Below are 19,976 nucleotides of genomic sequence, written 5' to 3' on the forward strand. Positions count from 1 at the left end.
ACCCCTAAGACAGTAACTAGACAGGCTTTAACCCAAGTTGAGGGCATCCACTCTTTGAACAGGAAACAGACCTCACCTCGATTAAACAGAGGACACCCACGCCCTTATGAAGCACCGAGAGGACTTCATGGGCACTACCTTTTAAGTACGGGAGCACACTCTCTGGTCCTTAATTCTCCAAAATGCTAATTCCTACTAGCTTACCAAGAAATCATAGATGAACAGATAAGGGTAAAATGCCCCAAACCTGGAGGCAATGTTTTTAAGAAAAATGGCAAATTTGTACTTCACCAAAATGAAAATCTCACTCTTACTCAATAAAGAGGGTGCTGAATAGTAAGAAAGCTTTGTCCCCAAAGGATAAAAACAAAAACAAGGGAGCTGGAGAGATGGCTTGGAGGTTAAGAGCATTGCCTGCTCTTCCAAAGGTCCCAAGTTCAATTCCCAGAAACCACATGGTGGCTCACAACCATCTGTAATGGGGTCTGGTTCCCTCTTCTGGCCTGCAGACATACACACAGACAGAATATCGTATACATAATAAATAAATAAATAAACAAACAAAACAAAAAAACAAAAGCAAAACAGTGTAGAAAATGTGCTGGAAACCTAAAATTTGTTAACAAGAAAGTAAAAGCTTTTTTTTTTCTTAAAAATTTTAATTGAGATTTTCTTTCAGCCTCAGCAAAATTGCTATTACACTTGGCAGGATGGCCAGGCTCCTACTAGCTTAAGCCACTCCTCCCAAGAAGGCATTCCAGAACCGATGTCCATCTGTATAAAAATGATCACACGTCTTTGTCCCGACCCTCCAAAAGAAACATCCAGAACACAAGAAGCAAATGGACTTGGATTTTTAATTTTTTAAAGATTATCTTTCTATATATATTAATAAAAAGTGCAAAGAATAGACCTTCATGTTTAAATTATATTCTAAAATAAAATATATATATATATTTATATTTCCATTAACTGCAGGATACAACTGTAAAGGGCCTGAAAGTCCAGTCCCTCTCTGTCACTACAATAAACATACATTTTAAGGAAGCACCTATGAAAAACAGTAGAGTTCACAATAACATTTGGGGACACAGAGCTTCTGGGCATTCTTGAAAGCAGTTTGTTTGCATTTCGGTCTTAAATGGCATAAAGGGAAAAGTCAAATTCATAAACAGAAATGACGATGCGTAAGAACTATCGAGCATTCTGGAGTCATGGTCTACCTGCCCTTGGGCTTACGCTGCCATGCAGAGAGCCACACTGTGTTAGGAAAAGCTATTAGTGGCATGGCTCCCATGGTGATCACCTCTGCTGCTTTCTTATGCATCTATGGCTACAGCTGCAGAATCTAGGAGATCTCAACCATCAAACCCAATCCATTTGGACCACAGCTTTAGCAGCTCCGCCCAAAGCCAAGACTCCTGATTTGGGTTTGGCTTTCTTTTTTGCGTTATTCCTTTCCTTTTCCACAACTGAAAAGAATTTCGACTTTAGGAAGGCATGTTCTCTCTGCGATGCCTGAAGGCACACCTCTGAACCGGTGAGGACAGCGTTTGCCTCCTGTCAACATGCTCCCACTCAATCTGATGAAGTCAACATTAAAACAGACAACGACAGACAAGCATGGTGAGTGACGTGCAGACTCAAAGGTCCACAGGCTTTTCTTTCCTCCTTCTGCATCTGTTATAAAAATAATTTTATAACAGCTTATAATAAAATTCTAAAAAATTATAAATGTCTACACAGCACCGATTTTACTTCAAAAGCAGCCTCTTTACTCAGCCACCCAAATAAGTCTGTAAATACGCATGCTCAAGCAGCTTTTCTCATTTATTCCTGTAATTCTAAAAGCCCAAGGACTGTATCTGAGATTTTCTTCACTGGAAATGATCCGGCAATTATTCAAACCACCAATTACAATGCCCTAGAATACCTACATCAGTTATTGGATGAGAAGTTCCCTTTACATGCAACTGTAATAAAGGATTAGGCCTGCAGAAGATAAACACTGTTCTGTCATAACAGAAGAAACAGGTCTCAGAGTAAAAAAGCATTTCGTAAAACTTTGTCATATATAAAATATCTTATTGTGACCATTCCACTTATGACCAAAGTGTAAGTGCTCACTCTGCCTTCTGCCGTGGGACGGAAGTGGCTCCAAAGTTCAAAAATAAGAGTGCATCTGTTTCCCAGGCCGACGAAAGCAAAGTCTGCATGAGTTTCTCCCGCAAACCCCTCCGCACTCGCGCGCACACACAAAGCACCCAGTCTTCATCTTCGTGCACTGTCGCCACACTTTTCTTATTTCCAAAAAAAAAAAAATCTGTCAAGAAAATGCGATTGCAAAATAACTGTCCTTGTCTATACTGGCCGGATCCCTGCTGCTCATCTTTAGGATTCTGAGATACAGTCTGCAGCAGGGAAGCTGGCCGCACTCATCTTTCTAAACCCTTTGGTTTTCACCTTTAGCGCTGCGGTGAAGCCGGCCTGCGTCCGTAGGCCTGATCAATAGCTTTAGACGTACCGAACCTGAAGTGCATCAAGAGAACAAACACCCGCCCCATGGCGGAGGAAACTTGAAAACACAACTCCCCACCCGTGAAGAAGTCATCAGAGTCCCCTAAGGAGTTTACAAGAAACTAAGTTTGTAGGAGAGGTGGAACCCTATAACAAAGGTGAAAAGCCAATGGGGAGAAATAAAGACCAAAATCAAACAACAAACAAACACAAAACCAACTAGGCAACAGGTGCATTCTTTGAGATCCTCTGCTGCCTCCCACCAGTAGCCAGTGGACTAGAAAAAAAAATCTCTATACTAAAGAAAGGACTTAAATCTAACTAACAAAGAATGGAAGGCCAAAGAGATAGGTTCCAGAGTATGCAAGGAACTGGTGTTAAATACTTTTGCAAAAGAAACCCGGGCAGTTGTGACACTCAAACTTCACTCATCAATTAGGCAAAAACCATCCACAGAGGACATAAAATAAAATACAAAACAACTGTTAATTATGACATCACAAAGTCCCAAGAAAAAGGTGGGAACCACAGTTCCCTTTGATTAAAGTCTCTCACTTTTAATGACACTGCAAGGACAAGGGCTTCGGATGTGCAACAAGGGCAGGAGAGCCAGCAGGCTCGGTCTCTCCAATCCCTCCACCTCCTCCTTCACACAGGCCTGGCCGCCCATCGGCTGACTCTCTGCTACGGAGTATATACCCAGAACTGTCCAGGCTCGTACTTTATTTCCAGTAGCTTATGAGGCAAAGCTGCCAGGAAATAACAACCACTGAGCAGAAAGAAAAGACGTAATGGGAGTGATGGCTGGTCAATGCACAACGGGCGTTCAGAGGGGCGGCAGCAGAGAGGTTAGAGCCCTCTGCCCATGCTTCCAGGACAACGGCATGTTTCCTTGGGTTAACTCTCACCTACTTCTCTTTAAAAGCCTAATGGAGTTCCTGAGATCAGATTCAGGCTGAAAAATGCTTAAAACACTCAAAAGTATTTAAAATGGGAAATGGGGGGAGGGAGACAAAATTTGAGGGGAAAAAACCCACTAAGTAAATTACAAACAGAATAAAACAGGTAAGTATGTGCACGTCAGAGTGAAAAAATGGAGCCCAGAAAGGAAAAGAGGAAGAGGAAAAGAATGACTGGAGACAGGGACGGAAGGTGCTGGCCCTTCAGGGAAGATCCCATCTCTGGATTTGAACACTGTGCACCACCCCTCTTAGGCACCACTCTGTCTTCCAGCCTAGCAGGAAAGGCTGACAAACCCCAGCAACACAGTAAGAAGTCGGTGATTTCTCTGTCATCTTTCAAGAAAGAGAGAGGGAGAGAAAGACAGACAGAGAGAGAGAGAGAGAGAGAGAGAGAGAGAGAAAAGACTGGAGATGCAGCAAGGTCTGCTGACTGAGCTGAAGAAATCTGTGGTAGAAAATACCAAAACCAATCCCATTCTACGGGAAGAAAATATACAAAACCCCTTCAAAAGCCAAATAAAAACCAAAACGAAACGGAAATGTCCTTCTTCCTAAAGAAAAACACACTGGAAACAAACACCCTGCAGGAAGTCCTTATGTGAGTTTTTACAAGGCTGGTAGAGGTTATTTTGTTTTTGATTCCACAAAAATTTTATCTCCATCCCTAATGCCGAAAGAGTGCAGAGCTCGGGAGCTGTACTTCATCTCTTCGGGGCCGAAGGGTGCCTCGTGGTCAAAGTAGTACAGAAGCATGCTGCTCGTGGGCAACTGGACTAGAGTCTTGAGTTGTTTCTTCAGTTCGGCTACTGTTTGGTCCAGACGGATGCTCATTTCTTCTACTTGGTCATTAAAATGGACTTCTACCTTTGCGCTGCTCTGGGGCCTTAGGTCCACTTCTGCCAAAGGCTCCAATCTCCCGTATTTTGTAATGAGTTCATGATACCTACGGTATAAAAAGAACAGTGTCACCTTCAACAACTCACTCACAACACACAAGCAAACTACACCTCTGCTCACACCATCTTTTCTCATCTTTTCCTGCGACTGTCCCGTTCTTCCTACATGCAGAGCTAGCTACTGAATGACCGCTGTGGCTTCTGCGCTGTACTGAGGCCAAAGGAAAACCACAAGCTTGTGGAGAGAAGCATTTCTCTTAAAGATGAGCCCCATGCATCTGCTATGTACAAACAGGCTTAGAGGGGCTGAGAATGTCAGTTAGCAGAGTGATTGCACACCTGTCACCCAGCACTCAGGAGGTAGGGGTAGAAGGATTAGAAGTTCAAGGTCATCCTCAGCTATGTAGCAAGGTCAAGGTCAGCCTTGGCTCTATGATACCCTCTCTCAAGCAATTGGGGATGGAAAAAAGTTAGAGAAAGAAAACAACCTAGAGAAGCAGGTGCTGCAGAGGCAACAGGGAAGAGTCCAATCCCTCCCCAGATTGTGCTTTTCTTGGGTGTTAGCACTGAGAAGTGAAAATGCCTAACTAAGCACATGTTTCTTGGTAATACAGGGGGATGGTAGGGGAGCAGTTTCTCCAAGTACCAAGAAGCCATAATCTATAGAACAACAATACCATGTATTTCAGCTATTATCCAACTCTTTTAATGAAGTTTTGTTGGAATGTTCCAGCCTGGCCCCAGCTAAATACAAGAGTTTATGAAAGGATCATTCTTGGAAAAAGAGACCATAAATAAAGATGTTCTGTCATCGGGGCAGAGATAAAAAAGCCAAGCACATTAAGAGAAAAGTGAGTTCCAGCGGTGAGAACAGGGTCCCCAATAGTAAGTTCTTACACAGAAATTCTTGTAGCTACTGCCAGCCTTGAGGGAATGAAGTCTGAGCTGATGGAGGAATTTGGACAGTCTCCTACAGAGAGGGGGAAAGCCACCATGAGTTTGGCTGTAACTAAGACTTGGTGAGGTTAATCAAGGATCAGAACCTGACAGTCACGTAGCATGATGCTCCAGCTCTCCCACTCTACTTCTGGCTTCTCCTCGGCATGATCAGTGTCATAAAAAGGTTAGTAGAACACTAATGACACAGTAAGACATTGTGCTGCGAGATGGAGGGAGAGGCAGGGCGGAGCAGAAATAGCACAGGCCCTGACTTTCAAGTCTGAGTTGTGATTAACATGATGACTTTGCAGCTCTCCGAGCCCTCTGGATCTGCTTCCTCATTAGCAAGTGTAGGATGCTGCGTCCTGCCCTTCCTACCTGAAGGACGGCCATAAATAAAACCAGTGAGTAAGGCCCTGTACATTCTAAGTTCATATACAAAAAAATGGCATTATATCTTTGGAGCTTACAATAGTAACACACACACACACACACACCTTAGAACCTACAACTGAAGTGTCTTTGGGAGGGACTTAGAGACAGTGCTGGTGTGACGTGACAGCCTGTAGAACTGTCTCGAGTGCTCGAGCCCAGATTAAAACAAAGAAAACAAAACCCAAAACCACACACCATCAGCAGCAACACAAGAATGGGGCATAACCCCATGGCCAAAACCTTTCAGATGGAGCCCAGAGCTCAGTAGTGTGGGAGATAGAAGATCAAGTCAGATCTTCAGACTGTGGAAACCACTGCAGAGAAAGAAGATAAAGAGAGAAAGTCTTCCTCAGTGAAAACACAGGGCCAAGGAATGAAGGAGTCAGCCATGGTACAGAAGAACCAAGATGGAGAAAGGCCTAGGGATCAGAAGCCTGGCTGGCTGTCCACTGTCAGGATGTTAGCAAAGGCCAAGCCATCACAACACAGGAGGGGACACACACACACACACACACACACACACTATGACCACAACCACCAGGACTTGAGATTGCAGAAGGCTCCACACTGAAACCTTCCCCATGCCTTCCTGTCGCATGCCTTCACACAAGCAGAGACATTGTGATATGCATCAGAAGCTGAAAAATGGCAGCTGAGGCCATATGGTCAAACGAGCTGACCCAACTTAAAGACATGTTTCCCCTCCAGACTAAAGAAAAGTAGAAACAAGAGAACACCCTCAAACTCTGCCTACAAGGGACAGAAGAGGCAACAACAAAGGGGTCAAGGAAAGCTAACACACGACAGGTTTCAGCAACCTGAGAAGTGTCCACTTCCAAACAAAAACTACATCAGCCACAGAAACAGAAGCACATATCCCAGGAAAAGGAGGAGAGGGAAGAAACAAGAGGTTAAAAAGGCAGAGGCAGAATGCAATCTGAAGCAAGCACACCCAGAGGAGAGAGGAAAGGACGCACAGGCACTGCGGTCTAGGACGCAGGAAGAATGGAAGTACAAAATCCAAGAGTTCAAGGAGATGGTGAACAGATGCGGGGTGTGGGGTGGGAGGGAGAGAAGCGGTGGGTGCCACCACTGCCAACCAGACAAGCAGGTTAAAAAGGAATAGCCAAGGCCACTGTCCCTAGCCCAATTCTGTGCAGCAATGATTTTAGCTAGGAGAAAGGACAGAGGGAATAGAGTTGCCATGAATTCTTCTAGTGAAAAAAGGCAATAGCAGGATTAGAGAATTAATAATAAAACCGGAGCCTGCTTAAATATGAAACTAAAACTTAACAATGGTAACTTTTGTATTTCTAGACTCACTTGACACTGAAGACAAATGAAACAATTTCAAGCATAAACATTACTATAAGCTAAGCTATACCCACATAGAACAACCAGCCTCATTGCTGCAAATGAGGAAGTGGATTTAGAAATCACATGATCCCTATGCTGGGACACTGTACTGTCCTACACATTTCTCAAGATCAACCATGTACAGAAATAACCGACTACTACCCCCAATTAGTTTTCTTCCAATCTTGCATGTCTTAGAAAACAGCACTGAAAACTATCCAATTACTCTAGCCAAACACTGAAAGCCAGTCTAGCTTCTTCCTGTTGTGTCTCTTTCTGCCAGTGCTTTCGTCCAATCAATTAACATGTTTTAATTCTTCTTTCCCCTAAATGTTGTGTTAATCTACCTATTGCTTCCTTGCCCGTGTGTCTTATCAATTCAAGTCACTCTTATTAATTGTCTTAACACACATTTTCTTTCAATACATGTCTATATTTGTTGAATCTCTTCTGGTTGGCCTTCTTAGACTGCAGAGTTAAAAAAATAAAAACTACATTTCCCACATTCCCTTGCAGATGAGATTTAACTTCCACCACTATCAGTTAGCCTTGAACGAATCTAGCACACACAGCCACACAGCGTGGGGACAGTCTGGATAGCAGCTTCTTCACTACCAAACTGAAGTGCAAGTCAGGTTCCTTCTCTGAGTCAACAGCCTGGCGGCTTCCTGCTGATCTGGAAGTCAAACTAAGGTGACTAGCTAAGCACCAAGGACAGAGCTTGAGATAGGCACCCCCTCCACCAGGTCACTACAGAGGAACAGTGCCCTTGGAGGCACTTTTGTGGCATTATTCTAGAGGTGAGCCTACAGAGGCAGCTGAGGTCTACTCTTCCAGGTCTTCTAAGGAATCTGTATGGACATTAGTCATGGCATAAAACCCCTTCTTAAGGAGCTATGACCTCCCACGAAACTACAACTAATCCTAAATGCTTCAATGAAAAGGGGCTAAAAATGGCACAGATTCCAGTGGTACACTATTCTAGAGAAGCCAAAACAACAGGCCCATTCAGGAGGATGCCTATATGTTTTTCTTTGGGTTTTCCTTCTTATTTAGCTTCTCTAGGATCACTAATTATAGGCTCAATGTCCTTTATTTATGGCTAGAAACCAAATATGAGTGGGTACATCCCATGTTCCTCTTTTTGGATCTGGCTTACCTCACTCAGGATAGTGTTTTCTATTTCCATCCATTTGTATGCAAACTTCAAGAAGTCCTTGTTTTTTTACTGCTGAATAGTACTCTAATATGTATATATTCCATACTTTCTTCATCCATTCTTCCATTGACAGGGAACCCTGATTGCTCTTTGGGTTGATAAGGAGGGGGACTTGATCAGGGGAGGGGGACTTTATCGAGGGGAGGGGAAGGGAAATGGGAGGCAGTGGCGGGGAGGAGGCAGAAATCTTTAATAAATAAATAAATTAATTAAAAAAAAACAGGCCCAGCAAACAAGCTGTAGCTGACAGAGGGTAGGAGTCAGGAGAAAAGGCTGAGGAAGGAATATGTTTTAGATGATGGGAATTTTAGATTCTGGTTGTGCTGGAGGTTATATAATGGGACTGTCAAAATTCAGAACTATAAACTAAAAAGGGTGAAAATGTACTTCCCCGTGTCAGTTATATTGCAATAAATCGGTTTTTAAAAAAGAAAATGTAGGGCTACAAAAATGCCTCAGTGGATAAGAGTGCTTGGCAGGCAAGCATGACAGTCTGAACGGAGAGCAGAACCCATGTAAATACTGCCTAACCTCAGTACTGTGGCGGTGGGGCTCAGGAATTGTTGGGGCTAGCTGGTCACCAACTCTAGGCGAAGCTGGAGTCTATTTCAAGAGAAATAGGGTAGAAAGTGACAGTGGAGGATACCCAGTGTCCTCGGGCCTGTACATGCGCACACATCACACACACACATACATACACTCATATATACACACATCCCAAATTTCTTAAAATCTAAAATGGATCCAGATATAAGGTAATCATTTAATAGGACCCACCAAGACAAAGGGGAAAAGCAGAAGCAAACATCATGACTAGAATGTGAAAGGCGATGATCAGTGCCTGCTTTCCACATGGCAGGGCTCTCACTAGGGTTCATACTAACAGCGTCAGCGTACAGCAGCACCGAATCAACTGCTTTGTGACCATCTCCATACAGAAATTCAGCACAACTGCAGTGGCTTTTGTTAGGAAACCGCTGCCAGCGGTTGCCTGGGAACTACGTGCTTCATGGCTGCCAAGCACGTGAATAGAAAGATACGCTTTTTGCTGTAAGTTTCCACCAGACTTTATGAGGAAGTATTGTCCTCACAATGAAAACAGAGCAATGTAGAAACTGAGACACATAGCCCACAGATCATAAGAATACTGCTGTGAGTATGGAATCTTAAAGCTAAATGAAATACTTACTAGAAAAATAAGAAATTACCAGCCCAGCTCATTTTACAAAGCTAGTACAACACTTAAAAACCAGAAGAGCAGAAGATTATTACAGACCAATTCTACATTTTAAAATAAATGGGAACATTCCGGATAGCATAAAATTAAATCCTACCTGCTTATAAAGAATATTTCTTAGTCTATAACTAGCTGAACACTGGAATGCAAAAATGGTTCAGCAAAGGAAACACATTGTTAAATCCAGACTAAAGGAAGAAAACGACAATCAAATGCAAAAAGACCATTCTATAAAACCTGGTGCTATTCAATGACCAAAGAAACACCCTAGGAAGTCAAGAATAAAACTATCTCAACTCAGTAAAAGTCCAGTTTCATGTCAGAAGGCTTCACACTGAAGGCTGGATACATTCTCCTCAAACAGGAAGGGGATCACTGGATGGCTTCCTCCACTGCCTTTCCGTCTGGGTGGTTTAAGGGATGAAGTCAGAGCCTCCACCATGCATGTGGCACAGTGTTCTACCATTTGAGCCACAGCCCAGCCTGCTGTCATTTTAATATCACACCAGAAAAAGAAATGAGCAGCACAGAAATTATCTGAGGAGATAACTGTGTGTGAGGAACTCCCCAAGGAAGTAAACATGAACTACTCCGTGTGCCGTTAGGAAAGACAGACGACCAGCATGCAAAGCCTTCACTGGCCTTCCTAAAATGGAAAAGGGGATTTCATTTGAAAGAGCAACAAAAATTAAGAAAGAACCTAGAAAGGAACTTAACAATGCTGTGTAAGACATTTGTGAGAGAAACAGAAAGCACCTGTGAAGGACACAGAACGTTCTGCATTCCACAGAGACGGCAGTCAGCAGAGGCAGGATGCTAATTCTCCCCACATATATCAACAAACTCACTGTGCTCTGTAGTTTCTGCAGGGTGAAACTTACAGTTCTAAAGGCTTCATGGGACACAAACAGCCCTACATAACTAAAATAATTTGAAAAACACTGGTGAAAGAGGGGTTTACCTTTGCACACACAAGACCAGCACAGGCTTCAAGCCAGTCAAACTGCATCAAGGTGGGAGAGGAACTCACGAAATGTCACCCCTAGCTGAGGAGCTACTGGCAGCTCATAGCCACTGGAGAAGGGAGTACCAGTTCAGTGGATAACCCCACACCTATGCATACTGCCAGTACCAACTGGACTTAAGGTAAAAAACAAAGAATAGAATAAATGAAGTTGGGAGGGAGATAAAGTGGGAAAGTTGGAGGGGGGTGGGGGTCCTGTTTCCAACAAAATACAACTGAAAAGACCAGGCGGAAATGCTACAGACCATAGGAAGATACTTCATTTCCACAGAAATATAAACCCTACTTTATATTTTGGTGGTGGTTTTAAGAAGATACACATCAAGTTATCGGCACAAGGGGCTGGAGAAATGACTCAACAGTTAGGAGCACTTACTACTATTTTGCAGAGGACTTGAGTTCAGTTCTAGTGCCTACATCAGACAGCTCACAACCACCCAGAACAGGGGGATTTGACAAACTCTTCTGGCTTCTGTGGGCACCTGCATTCATGTGAACATACACGCCCCCCCCCCACACACACAAATAAAACCTTTAAAAAAATCTTGCTCTGGTTGCTTCCTGGAATAGGATGAGAGGAGAGGCAAAAAGAGCCCCATTTTCTTTTCTGCAATATTATTTCTTCTTAATTAAAAATAAACCAAAGATAATGAGAAATATTAACCTCATCAGTTCTGAATGGTGGAAATTTGGTGTTTTATTACTCTTAGTATTTTTCAATATTATTTTTCATTAAAAAAACCACGAAAAAGATAACTGGCTACTTGTTCTGGCCAAAGCTGAAGTTCATAGAGCAAAGCCAATGTCTGCAAGACCAGGGAACTTGGGAGGCTCATTCTCCCTCTCAGGTATATTAGAATGCTCATCTCTAACTGCTATCAAGATAGGAAGGCAGCTACCTCCTGCCAGGCTGGGAAAGAGGCAAGAAGTCAAAACCAAGTCCTAGGTAATTGGAATGACAAAGCCTGCAAGCTCCAGGGAAAGCTAACATTTCAGAGGGTCTCCAAGGAACGGGGAGGAGAAAGCCCCTTTGTCTCTCGTCAGACTCCCAGCCCAAGGTGAGCAGTGCTGTGTCACCCTCTTGACAGAGGATGATGGAGCTTGGCAACGCAGAGAACCCCAGGAGACCCGCGTCCAGGGGAGGAATGTTCTTCACAACAGCAGGCCCTCTGTGTGGAAGGAATATGAGGTAACGGACACAGTGTGCTAGGATTCCTCCAGCCTGGGAGACAAAACGGGCCTTCATCAGGATGGTGTCCAAATACAGCCCGCTGCCCTGTCTCACAATCACAGGCAGATACAATCAGCTCAGCTAAGAAAAGCCATTAGTCTCTAGCAGGAAAACACCCTCCATACTTCACAAAGCATACCACTGGTGACAACTAAGTAAGCACTCTAGGAACTGGCCGCCTAATCCTTGATATGGTAAAGAAGCCTTCCTGGGACACAGCCTGGGGGCGGGCAGCTTTGGAAGGGCTGCAGAGCAAAGACTAGCTTAAGAAAGCCCCCCTCTGGCTCCTCTGCAGGCTCTGATGGCAGCACCGCTCTGTGCAGCAGCTAACAGTTAACTGTTAGCACTTACAACTCATGGATGAGATATGAAATTTTAAAGTCTAAAAAAAGGCACCCCAAATCACTTACTTCCCCCTACTGTGCTCAAAATAAGAAGTCACTGCACCCCCAAAGATACATGGCATGCTGATATTCAAAAGGAAGTTGCCGCCTTTTGTCCTTTTTCTCTCTCTCTAAAATTAAACAGTGGGCCACATATTAATTCAGGACTAAAACAGCAATTTAATTCCCATCTCTCAGAGGAGATGGAGAGAGGAAGCAAACACAAGATAAAGGGAAAATGGTAAGCAGAAGCAATGTGACAGACATCTGATAAAGGGCAAAATAAAAATAATACACACGTGCAGGAGCCGTCAGCGCAGAGACTCCTGCCTCCCTGAACGATGTTTATATCCCCTGGAGGAGTCGCCACTATAAATATCTGAAAACAAGTAGGGCCATGCAATGTGTTTCCGGGGACGGAATTCTATAACTCAGCCAAACGTGGGCATCTCTAAAAAGACCTGCAGTGCCCAATACACGGCCTCTTTTACTACAGTCTCCATTACTAATTCGGTCTCCGGGTTTCTCTGCCCCTCCCTGAAACCAGAACCCAAGCCCACCTTTTGAACAGACCCATACACACCAACTTCCAGCAATTTCCTACTCACAGTAAGGAAAACAACAGCTAAATTCTAAGCCACCCACCCCGGCTCCCCCTACCCCACCAGGGCCAGCACTGCCCCGGTTCCACCTTTCACTACTTATGTGAGAACACTATGCAGAATCTTCTGCTCACCTTCATTAGGTTAATGCAAACCTTTTCTAGGAAAGGATGGTCTTTTCCCTGACCTCATCCTCCTCACCCGCTCCAAGTGCAGTGATGCTACTAATTCCTGCAGTGTTCTAGGTCCTGGGGAGAAAGACACTGGTCGGGACCTGCTGCTCCTGCCTAGCTGACAGTACAGCATGTAGGAGGGATGGAGGGATTAACTACAAACCGACAAACAATATGATCAGGTAAATCAGGTGTTGGTGAGAAAACCAACCTGAGTGAAGGGAATTACAGGAGGCAAAGGTGTGCTGTTTTAGCTAGGGCATGCAAAGACGGACTCTCAAGTAAGGTGAAAGGAAGAGGAAAAAGCCACACAGGTAACCTGCTTGGTGCAGTCCAAACTGAGAGGGGAAGAGGGGGAGAACACGTGTGCCAGAGCCTGAGGAAAGAGGATTACTAGATGCATTGGTAGTCAGAAAGCAGGTTGCTGCTTCTGTCGTTTGAAATATACACACACTTGAGTTTCTGTCAACTGGTGGGTTCATGGACTGGCATGCAAGAACATGGCAGACAGAAATTACAAGCCATCTAAGGCTAGTTCGTGAAAGTCTAACTTAAAAACACAAGAACCCAGATGGTCTAGATCAGTGGTTCTCAATCTGGGTTGCAACCTTTTGGCAAAGCTCTGTCTCCAAAAATATTTACATTATGTTCATAATAGCAGCAAAATGGCTGTTATGAAGTAGCACTGAGTATGGCTGGGCTCACCACAGCATGAGGAGCTGTGTTAAAGGGTTGAAGCGTTAGGAAGGCTGAGAACCACTGCTCTAGATAAAGGCTAAGGAGAACGAAATCGTGGGTGACTCCATAGCTCTTGCAAGAGCTTAGGGCAGGAACAGAGGAGCGAGGAGTGGGCAGAGGAGCGGATGTAGGGGAGGAGGATCGGGTGTGGAGGGAGCACATCAAAATCTGACACTCTCTGCTTCATCATCCAAGTGATAAATCAAGCAGATAACTGGATACACTAGTCTGTAGCTGAGCGACAGGCCACTGTGGCAGGTACCGCAACACAGCGGCCATTCAGAGACACAGGACTGGCGAATGGTATGAAATGGATGAATGCAGTAAAGAAGAATCTAAAGAGGAAAGGCCTGGGAAACTCAGTCTCTAGAGGTCAGGACCCAGCAAGGAAAGCTAGTGCCAGCTTGGGCCTAAAGCAAGTCTCTCCAGACACTGTTGTTTGCCCATGCACCCCCCAGTTCTGGCCCAGTGCCACTTGGTTTGCAGCAAATATTCAGTAAATAAATTAAACTTTCCCCTGAACCCTGGGGCTAGGATCTAGAGTCAATTCCTAGAAGTTCTCCTAGTGAGGCAGAAGAATCCAGTAATTGAAACATGACCAGCCAGGAGAGAACATCTCTCCAGCCACCTGCAGCACACACTCGATTTACTGTGAAACAGTATACCACTGCTCCACGAGCCACTGGGAGATGAGGCACAGAGGAAGGCTCTAAAAGAACGGGCCTATTGACCAGCAAACACCAGGATGCTCAAGGGCCAAGACTCTGAGAACAAAGGCTTTTCTTCTTTGGTTGTTTCACAAAGTAAATAAACACGCCGTCGCTGTCTGATGGCTCAGTTTCGTGCTAGCCAGTTATTCACCATAAGCACCATAGCAAGGAGGCCCCACCCAGCAAGAGAGGGCAGTGAAAAGGGTAACTGGGTACCTGTAGGCAATAACTGAACTCTTACAAGACACGCTCACAACACTGATGTATGGTGCCCTTCAGTGCCCTAAACATTTCATTCTGGGGTAGGAAAACAGACTCAGTAAATCTCTGGGTTGTCCATAGTGAGTTTCATTGGTAAGATGATCGATCACAACCAAACAGAGGTGAAGAAAGCTACCGAGTCACCAGGTTAGCTCTGCTACCTAAGGGACCCTCAGCTCAGCATCCCGGCCCTTCATGTGTCACTCAGAGACAACCTGGGTCTCTTTCCTTGCTGATGTCTAAGTTGAGTAGAGTGACATATGCCTAAATAACATGAGGCAAGAAAACCAGAGAGAGGTTTTCAGGGAACTGAAACTAGGGGAGACTGTAGACAAAAGTACAAAGTATAGGAAACCACGTTACTAGAGGAGACTGTAGAGCAAGTCAGGACAGGACACCATGTTACTAGAGGAGACTGTAGACCAAGTCAGGACAGGAAACCATGTTACTAGAGNAGGACAGGACACCATGTTACTAGAGGAGACTGTAGACCAAGTCAGGACAGGAAACCATGTTACTAGAGGAGACTGTAGAGCAAGTCAGGACAGGAAACCGTGTTACTAGAGGAGACTTAGAAGAAGTCGGTACAGGAAACTGAGCTGGACGCTGACTTAAGAGTACCACTCCCCGCAACACAACAACAGATTTAGTCACAGGAAAAGAGATATTTTCTCCAGAACAAATGGACACACCTTCCAGGAGAGCAAAGCCCTTGTGACTCAGTACAAACAGTAGATTACCTCAGGAGTCACGCTTCCATAGGGCTGTGTGCCACATCCGTGCTTTAGGAAGAGGTAATTAGGTAACTTGGAAGAGAAGAGGGTGAGTCGAGTCCAGCACCAATGCTCTGCTCATGTATCACTGCTCCCAATCACAGTGACGGTGGACTATACGCGCTATGCACTTGAGTGTACATGGACTACATACTATTATCCGTCACTTCCTCCAGCTGTCAACCACAAATGCCACTACTGCTACTTTAAAATTTGCATTACATTCATTTATTCTGCGGGTACGGGTGCCATGGCACATACGGAGGCACAAAAGGCACTTTCGGGAGAGTTTTCTCTTCTCACCATGTGGGTACCAGAGATGCTACCCATGCTGTCAGGCTTGGTGGCGAGCACCTTTATCTGCTGTGCCACATCACGAACACCTACAGTTTCTTTCTGAATGTATAACATGGTTTGACATATCATTAGGGCTCAAAAAATTTGCTGAAAAAATCCACCAAGAAATAAATATGAAAACTACTAGGGAATATGCATTGTAGTGGATGATGGAAGTCAACTTTGGCTATCTATATCTAAATTTACTTCTGATTATGGCATCAAGGAAAGAGGATGACTCAAAACACATGAGATGCAAGCAGCTAAAAAATGTGCAAACAGTAAAGAGAAGATATTCTATGTTCCCCAAAAACTAGAAGAGAAAAAATGACATACGCCTGTCATTTTAAATCTTAACTACTAGGCAAAGATGCAGGCATGACAGATTGTGTGTACTTCTGTGTCCATCACATGTGTGCAAGAGCCCAAGGATGTCACAAGAGGGCATTAGATCCCATGGAACTAGAGTTCCAGACTGCCACATGGGTGCTGGGAACCAAGTTGAGTCTTTTGCAAAAGCAGAAAGCACTCTTAACTGCTGAGTCATTTTTCTAGTTCCTTCAGAGGTTGTTGGCAGCGGATGTAGATCTGAGGATTCACGGGCATGGCTACAAAGGTCTGATGGCAATGGTGGCATGACACAGGCTGAGTTCTGTCCGACCTTCACTATCAGAAGCATGCTCATGTATGGATACAGAAATCCTGGCTGGGCCATGGGTTCCACTGACCCTGCCCAGATATAATTCTCTATCTTCTTGTCAGTTGTGTGAGCCGCACAACGTCTATTATTCTCTTACTAAATTCCTCCCCGACTTAACTTGTTCAGAGTTGATTCTATTGCTTGCACTAAGAAATCAGTAGCAGAGATTGGATGAATTACAAGCAATGACCTCTCAGGTAATGAAGGGCAATCTGTGCTTGGTTTCTGCCTGGGAGTGGCCAGTGGGTATCATATCAGTGCTCACAGAGACATTCTTAAATCCTCAGGGTGGAGACGTGGAAGGACTAATTATCACCCTGGTCACGTGCAAGGCTCAGGGTGACCGACAGTACTGCCAAGAATGAGGAGTTTATGAATCCAAGGCCATGAGGCATAGCACCTATTAGCTTATGGGCTTAAATAAAGGATATTAAGGTGAGATCTCCATAAACTATGCCCGGGGAGGAGACTGAAATGCAGGTACTATTCAAAACACAATCTAGTCAGGCATGGTGGTGCATGCTTATTATCCCAGCACTCACAAGACCGAGGAAGGAGCATCAAGAATTCACAGCTAGAGGATGGAGGGATAGTTCAGGGGTTAAGAATGTTTCCTGATTAGTTTGGTTCTCAGAACACTTGTTAGGCAACTAACAAATCACCTGTTAACTCCTGCTCTAGGGAATCAAAGAGCTCTTCTGGCCTTCATAGGTGTCCATACAACTCATCCGCTGACATACTTAAATAAAAATTAATTTAAATCACATGAATTTGAGGCTAGCCTGGGCTACATAATAAAGATCCAATTCATGCCCTCCCTGAAAGAATTCTTTATTTTTCTAACAAAACAGCTAAGGCAGCCTTAAAAAATATACAAGAGTTTATATCCTTGTTTCTTAACTGCAAGCTAGTAAAGTCTATAATAATCAGATGATGACAGTAAAGGTGAGGAGTGCGAAAGGGGGGGGGGGGGGGGGGGGGGGAGGGAGGGGGATGGCTCAGAAGAACACAAGCTTCTCTTGCAGTGGACCATGGCTCAGTTCCTAGCACTGCCACTGGGTGGCCCAAAGTTACCCACAACTCCAGCTCCAGGGGATCTAACACCTCTGCCTGCACCAACAGCTGCACTCACATTCAAACCCACATACATACAGATCCACACACGCCTACACATAATTTTTTAAAAAATCTATAAAGTAAAATATCTTTAGAAAAGAGGGCAAGAGAGGGCTGGAATGAAGGTGTATGGAGGCTTTGAAAGTCCCTGCGAACATGGTAAGCCTTCCATGCTTAATAATGAGTCTGATTCATTAAAATCCCCTTATCACACGCACTAAGACCGTCCACATACACATCCTGACCAGTTAGCATCCGATCAGGGCACACTCAGAGATGTTAATCACAAAACACAACTCTGGTCACTGAGAAGACAGACTATCAGAACTAAGTATACAAGGAGAGCCTGTGAGCTCAGACCAAGGAAGAAAGGTCACTTTTAGCTTCTGCTGGCCCTGTTAGCATAGAACTTGCCAAAAATGTCTCAAATCTGATAGCCTCCATTAGCAGCTGAGAGCAGTTACAGTGTGTATCCAGCTGGCTAACCAGAAGGTGAATTTAATCATGGTCTAGGCTAATGGAAGCTGAGATGCCAAATGTGTGTGTGTGTGTATGTGTGTGTGTAAGTATGTGTGCATGCATGTGGCAGGCAGACAGACAGACAGTGTGCAAAAATTCAAAACCTTGAGCGACACAAGAATAACACAAGTGATCATGTTTGTCACCCACACGGCCCTTTACACACCTTCTATTCACGAAACCTTAGAAGGACTTCTTACTCTAAGAGGAGCCCAAGATGCAGGCAGAGGACTGGAATTAGTCTACCCATGTCCATTTGAAAGACAGGAGTAGCCAAGCGGTGGCACTTAAGCGCTAGTGGATGGGAAAGTGGGCATAGTGAGATAAAGAGGTAGAAAGGAAGGGAGAGTCCTTAAATAGTCTGTGTCAGGGGCTGGAGAGAGAGAGCTCTGACAGTACAGAGCCTGCAGCCTAGGTTCAGATCCGAAACACCACTGTGAAAGGTCAGGGATATAATCTATATCTATATACACACACCTATAATCTCTGAAATAGGAGGACTCCTGGAACTTGTCTGCAAGCTAGTCTAACTAAATCACTGAGCCCTAGCTTCAATGAGAAACCTTGTCTCAAAAAATCATGTGGAGAGCAACTGAGGAAAGCCGCAGATGGCAATCTCTGGTCTCCATATTCATTGGCGTGCATGTGTGCGCACATACACATGTATATACACATACCTATACAAGAATAAAGGAATGCATTAAAGTAAACAGTCTGTGTGAATCCTTTGCAGCATTGAGTGGATTGTGGAGTCTTTAGGATCACTTTAAGGAGCCTAGGAACTTGGTTCTACTACAGCATTAAACTGAGAAAACCACAGACAGTTACCATACAGACTTGGTGACTGGTAACTCTCCTTACATTTCCACTGACCTCTTCACTTGGGCCAAAATAATGCCAGTTCTTCCTGAGTCGGAGTAGGCCTGCGACCCCAAGGGCTGCCAGCCGAGTGCATGCCAGACCCTGAGCCCATCCAGCAAACAGCTTTTATACTGGCAAGCTTTATAAGGTTTCAAAGCTTAGTCCTCAGAACAACATCCCCCTGGAAATGCACCTCATAGCTACCCATTCTATTTCTAAACAATGCCAGGCCAAATGTATCGCCCAAAAATGTTTGTAGAAATGTCAGCCAAGGGAGGTTATTAAGTGTCAGGAGAAATAAAGGAGTCCCATTTAGACGTGGATGGAATCCAGAGGGTAGCTCTCTTTAGCATCTCTCTATACTACCAGGCCGAGAGGGAGAGCTTCCAGACAAGGAAGCACAGATATGTAAAACTAGACTCCAACAGAAACTGCTGGCTCTGGCTGTATTTCCTGAAGTCAAAGAGAGTTATAAGCAAATGGGGGTGGCAGCAATGGAAGAAAGCAGTGAATGCCAACTGTGGCCTAGGATCAGTGTTTAACAGTATCGATCCACATTTATATTTGATTCACTGTTATGCGCATGTACATACCTACGAATTTCAATTTATTTCCCACTTCTTTCTCATTTTCCATAATTCTGTAAAAGGTAAACTAGAGTGGTCAACTTCACTGCTGAGCCAACTTGTATCATGGTATAAAAGTAAAAGTAATATGGATGTCACCTAAAGGTCCAAGACTTAGCACTAAACCCAGCGGTCCCTAGACCTGGGCTATCCATCTAGAAACACACTGCCATTTGCACAAGGACCACAATGAGGATGCGCATGAACACTGGCATTCTTACACCTGGGAAAAGGAATACACAGATGTTGGAAAGATTAAGAAGTAAGATGCTACTTTTGGTGAAAGTGTGATGAAGATCAGGATGCTGGAGATGTACCTCAGAGAGAGGGAGAGAGAGGGAGAGGGAGAGGGAGAGGGAGAG

The 19,976-nt window shown here is 44.4% G+C and overlaps 1 protein-coding gene across 3 annotated transcripts in view; it reads right to left on the bottom strand.

Moving 5' to 3' along the window:
• Positions 1 to 843: 843 nt before the first annotated feature.
• Positions 844 to 19,976, bottom strand: part of Tbcel (tubulin folding cofactor E like) — a 59,535-nt gene continuing 40,402 nt past the window's right edge. For 2 of the 3 annotated variants that reach the window (XM_050120080.1, XM_050120079.1), the window contains exon 8: positions 844 to 4,422. In XM_050120080.1, coding sequence (XP_049976037.1) covers positions 4,104 to 4,422 — 319 coding nt within the window. In that variant the 3' untranslated portion in view covers positions 844 to 4,103. Of the gene's footprint in view, positions 4,423 to 5,272; positions 5,346 to 19,976 lie in introns of all 3 variants that reach the window. The other variant, XM_050120081.1, reaches the window with a different exon arrangement.

Source organism: Alexandromys fortis, unplaced genomic scaffold (assembly GCF_014885135.2).
Source record: "Alexandromys fortis isolate MF-2015 unplaced genomic scaffold, M_Fortis_MF-2015_v1.1 scaffold_190, whole genome shotgun sequence".
In the NCBI taxonomy this organism is placed as follows: Eukaryota; Metazoa; Chordata; class Mammalia; order Rodentia; family Cricetidae; genus Alexandromys; species Alexandromys fortis.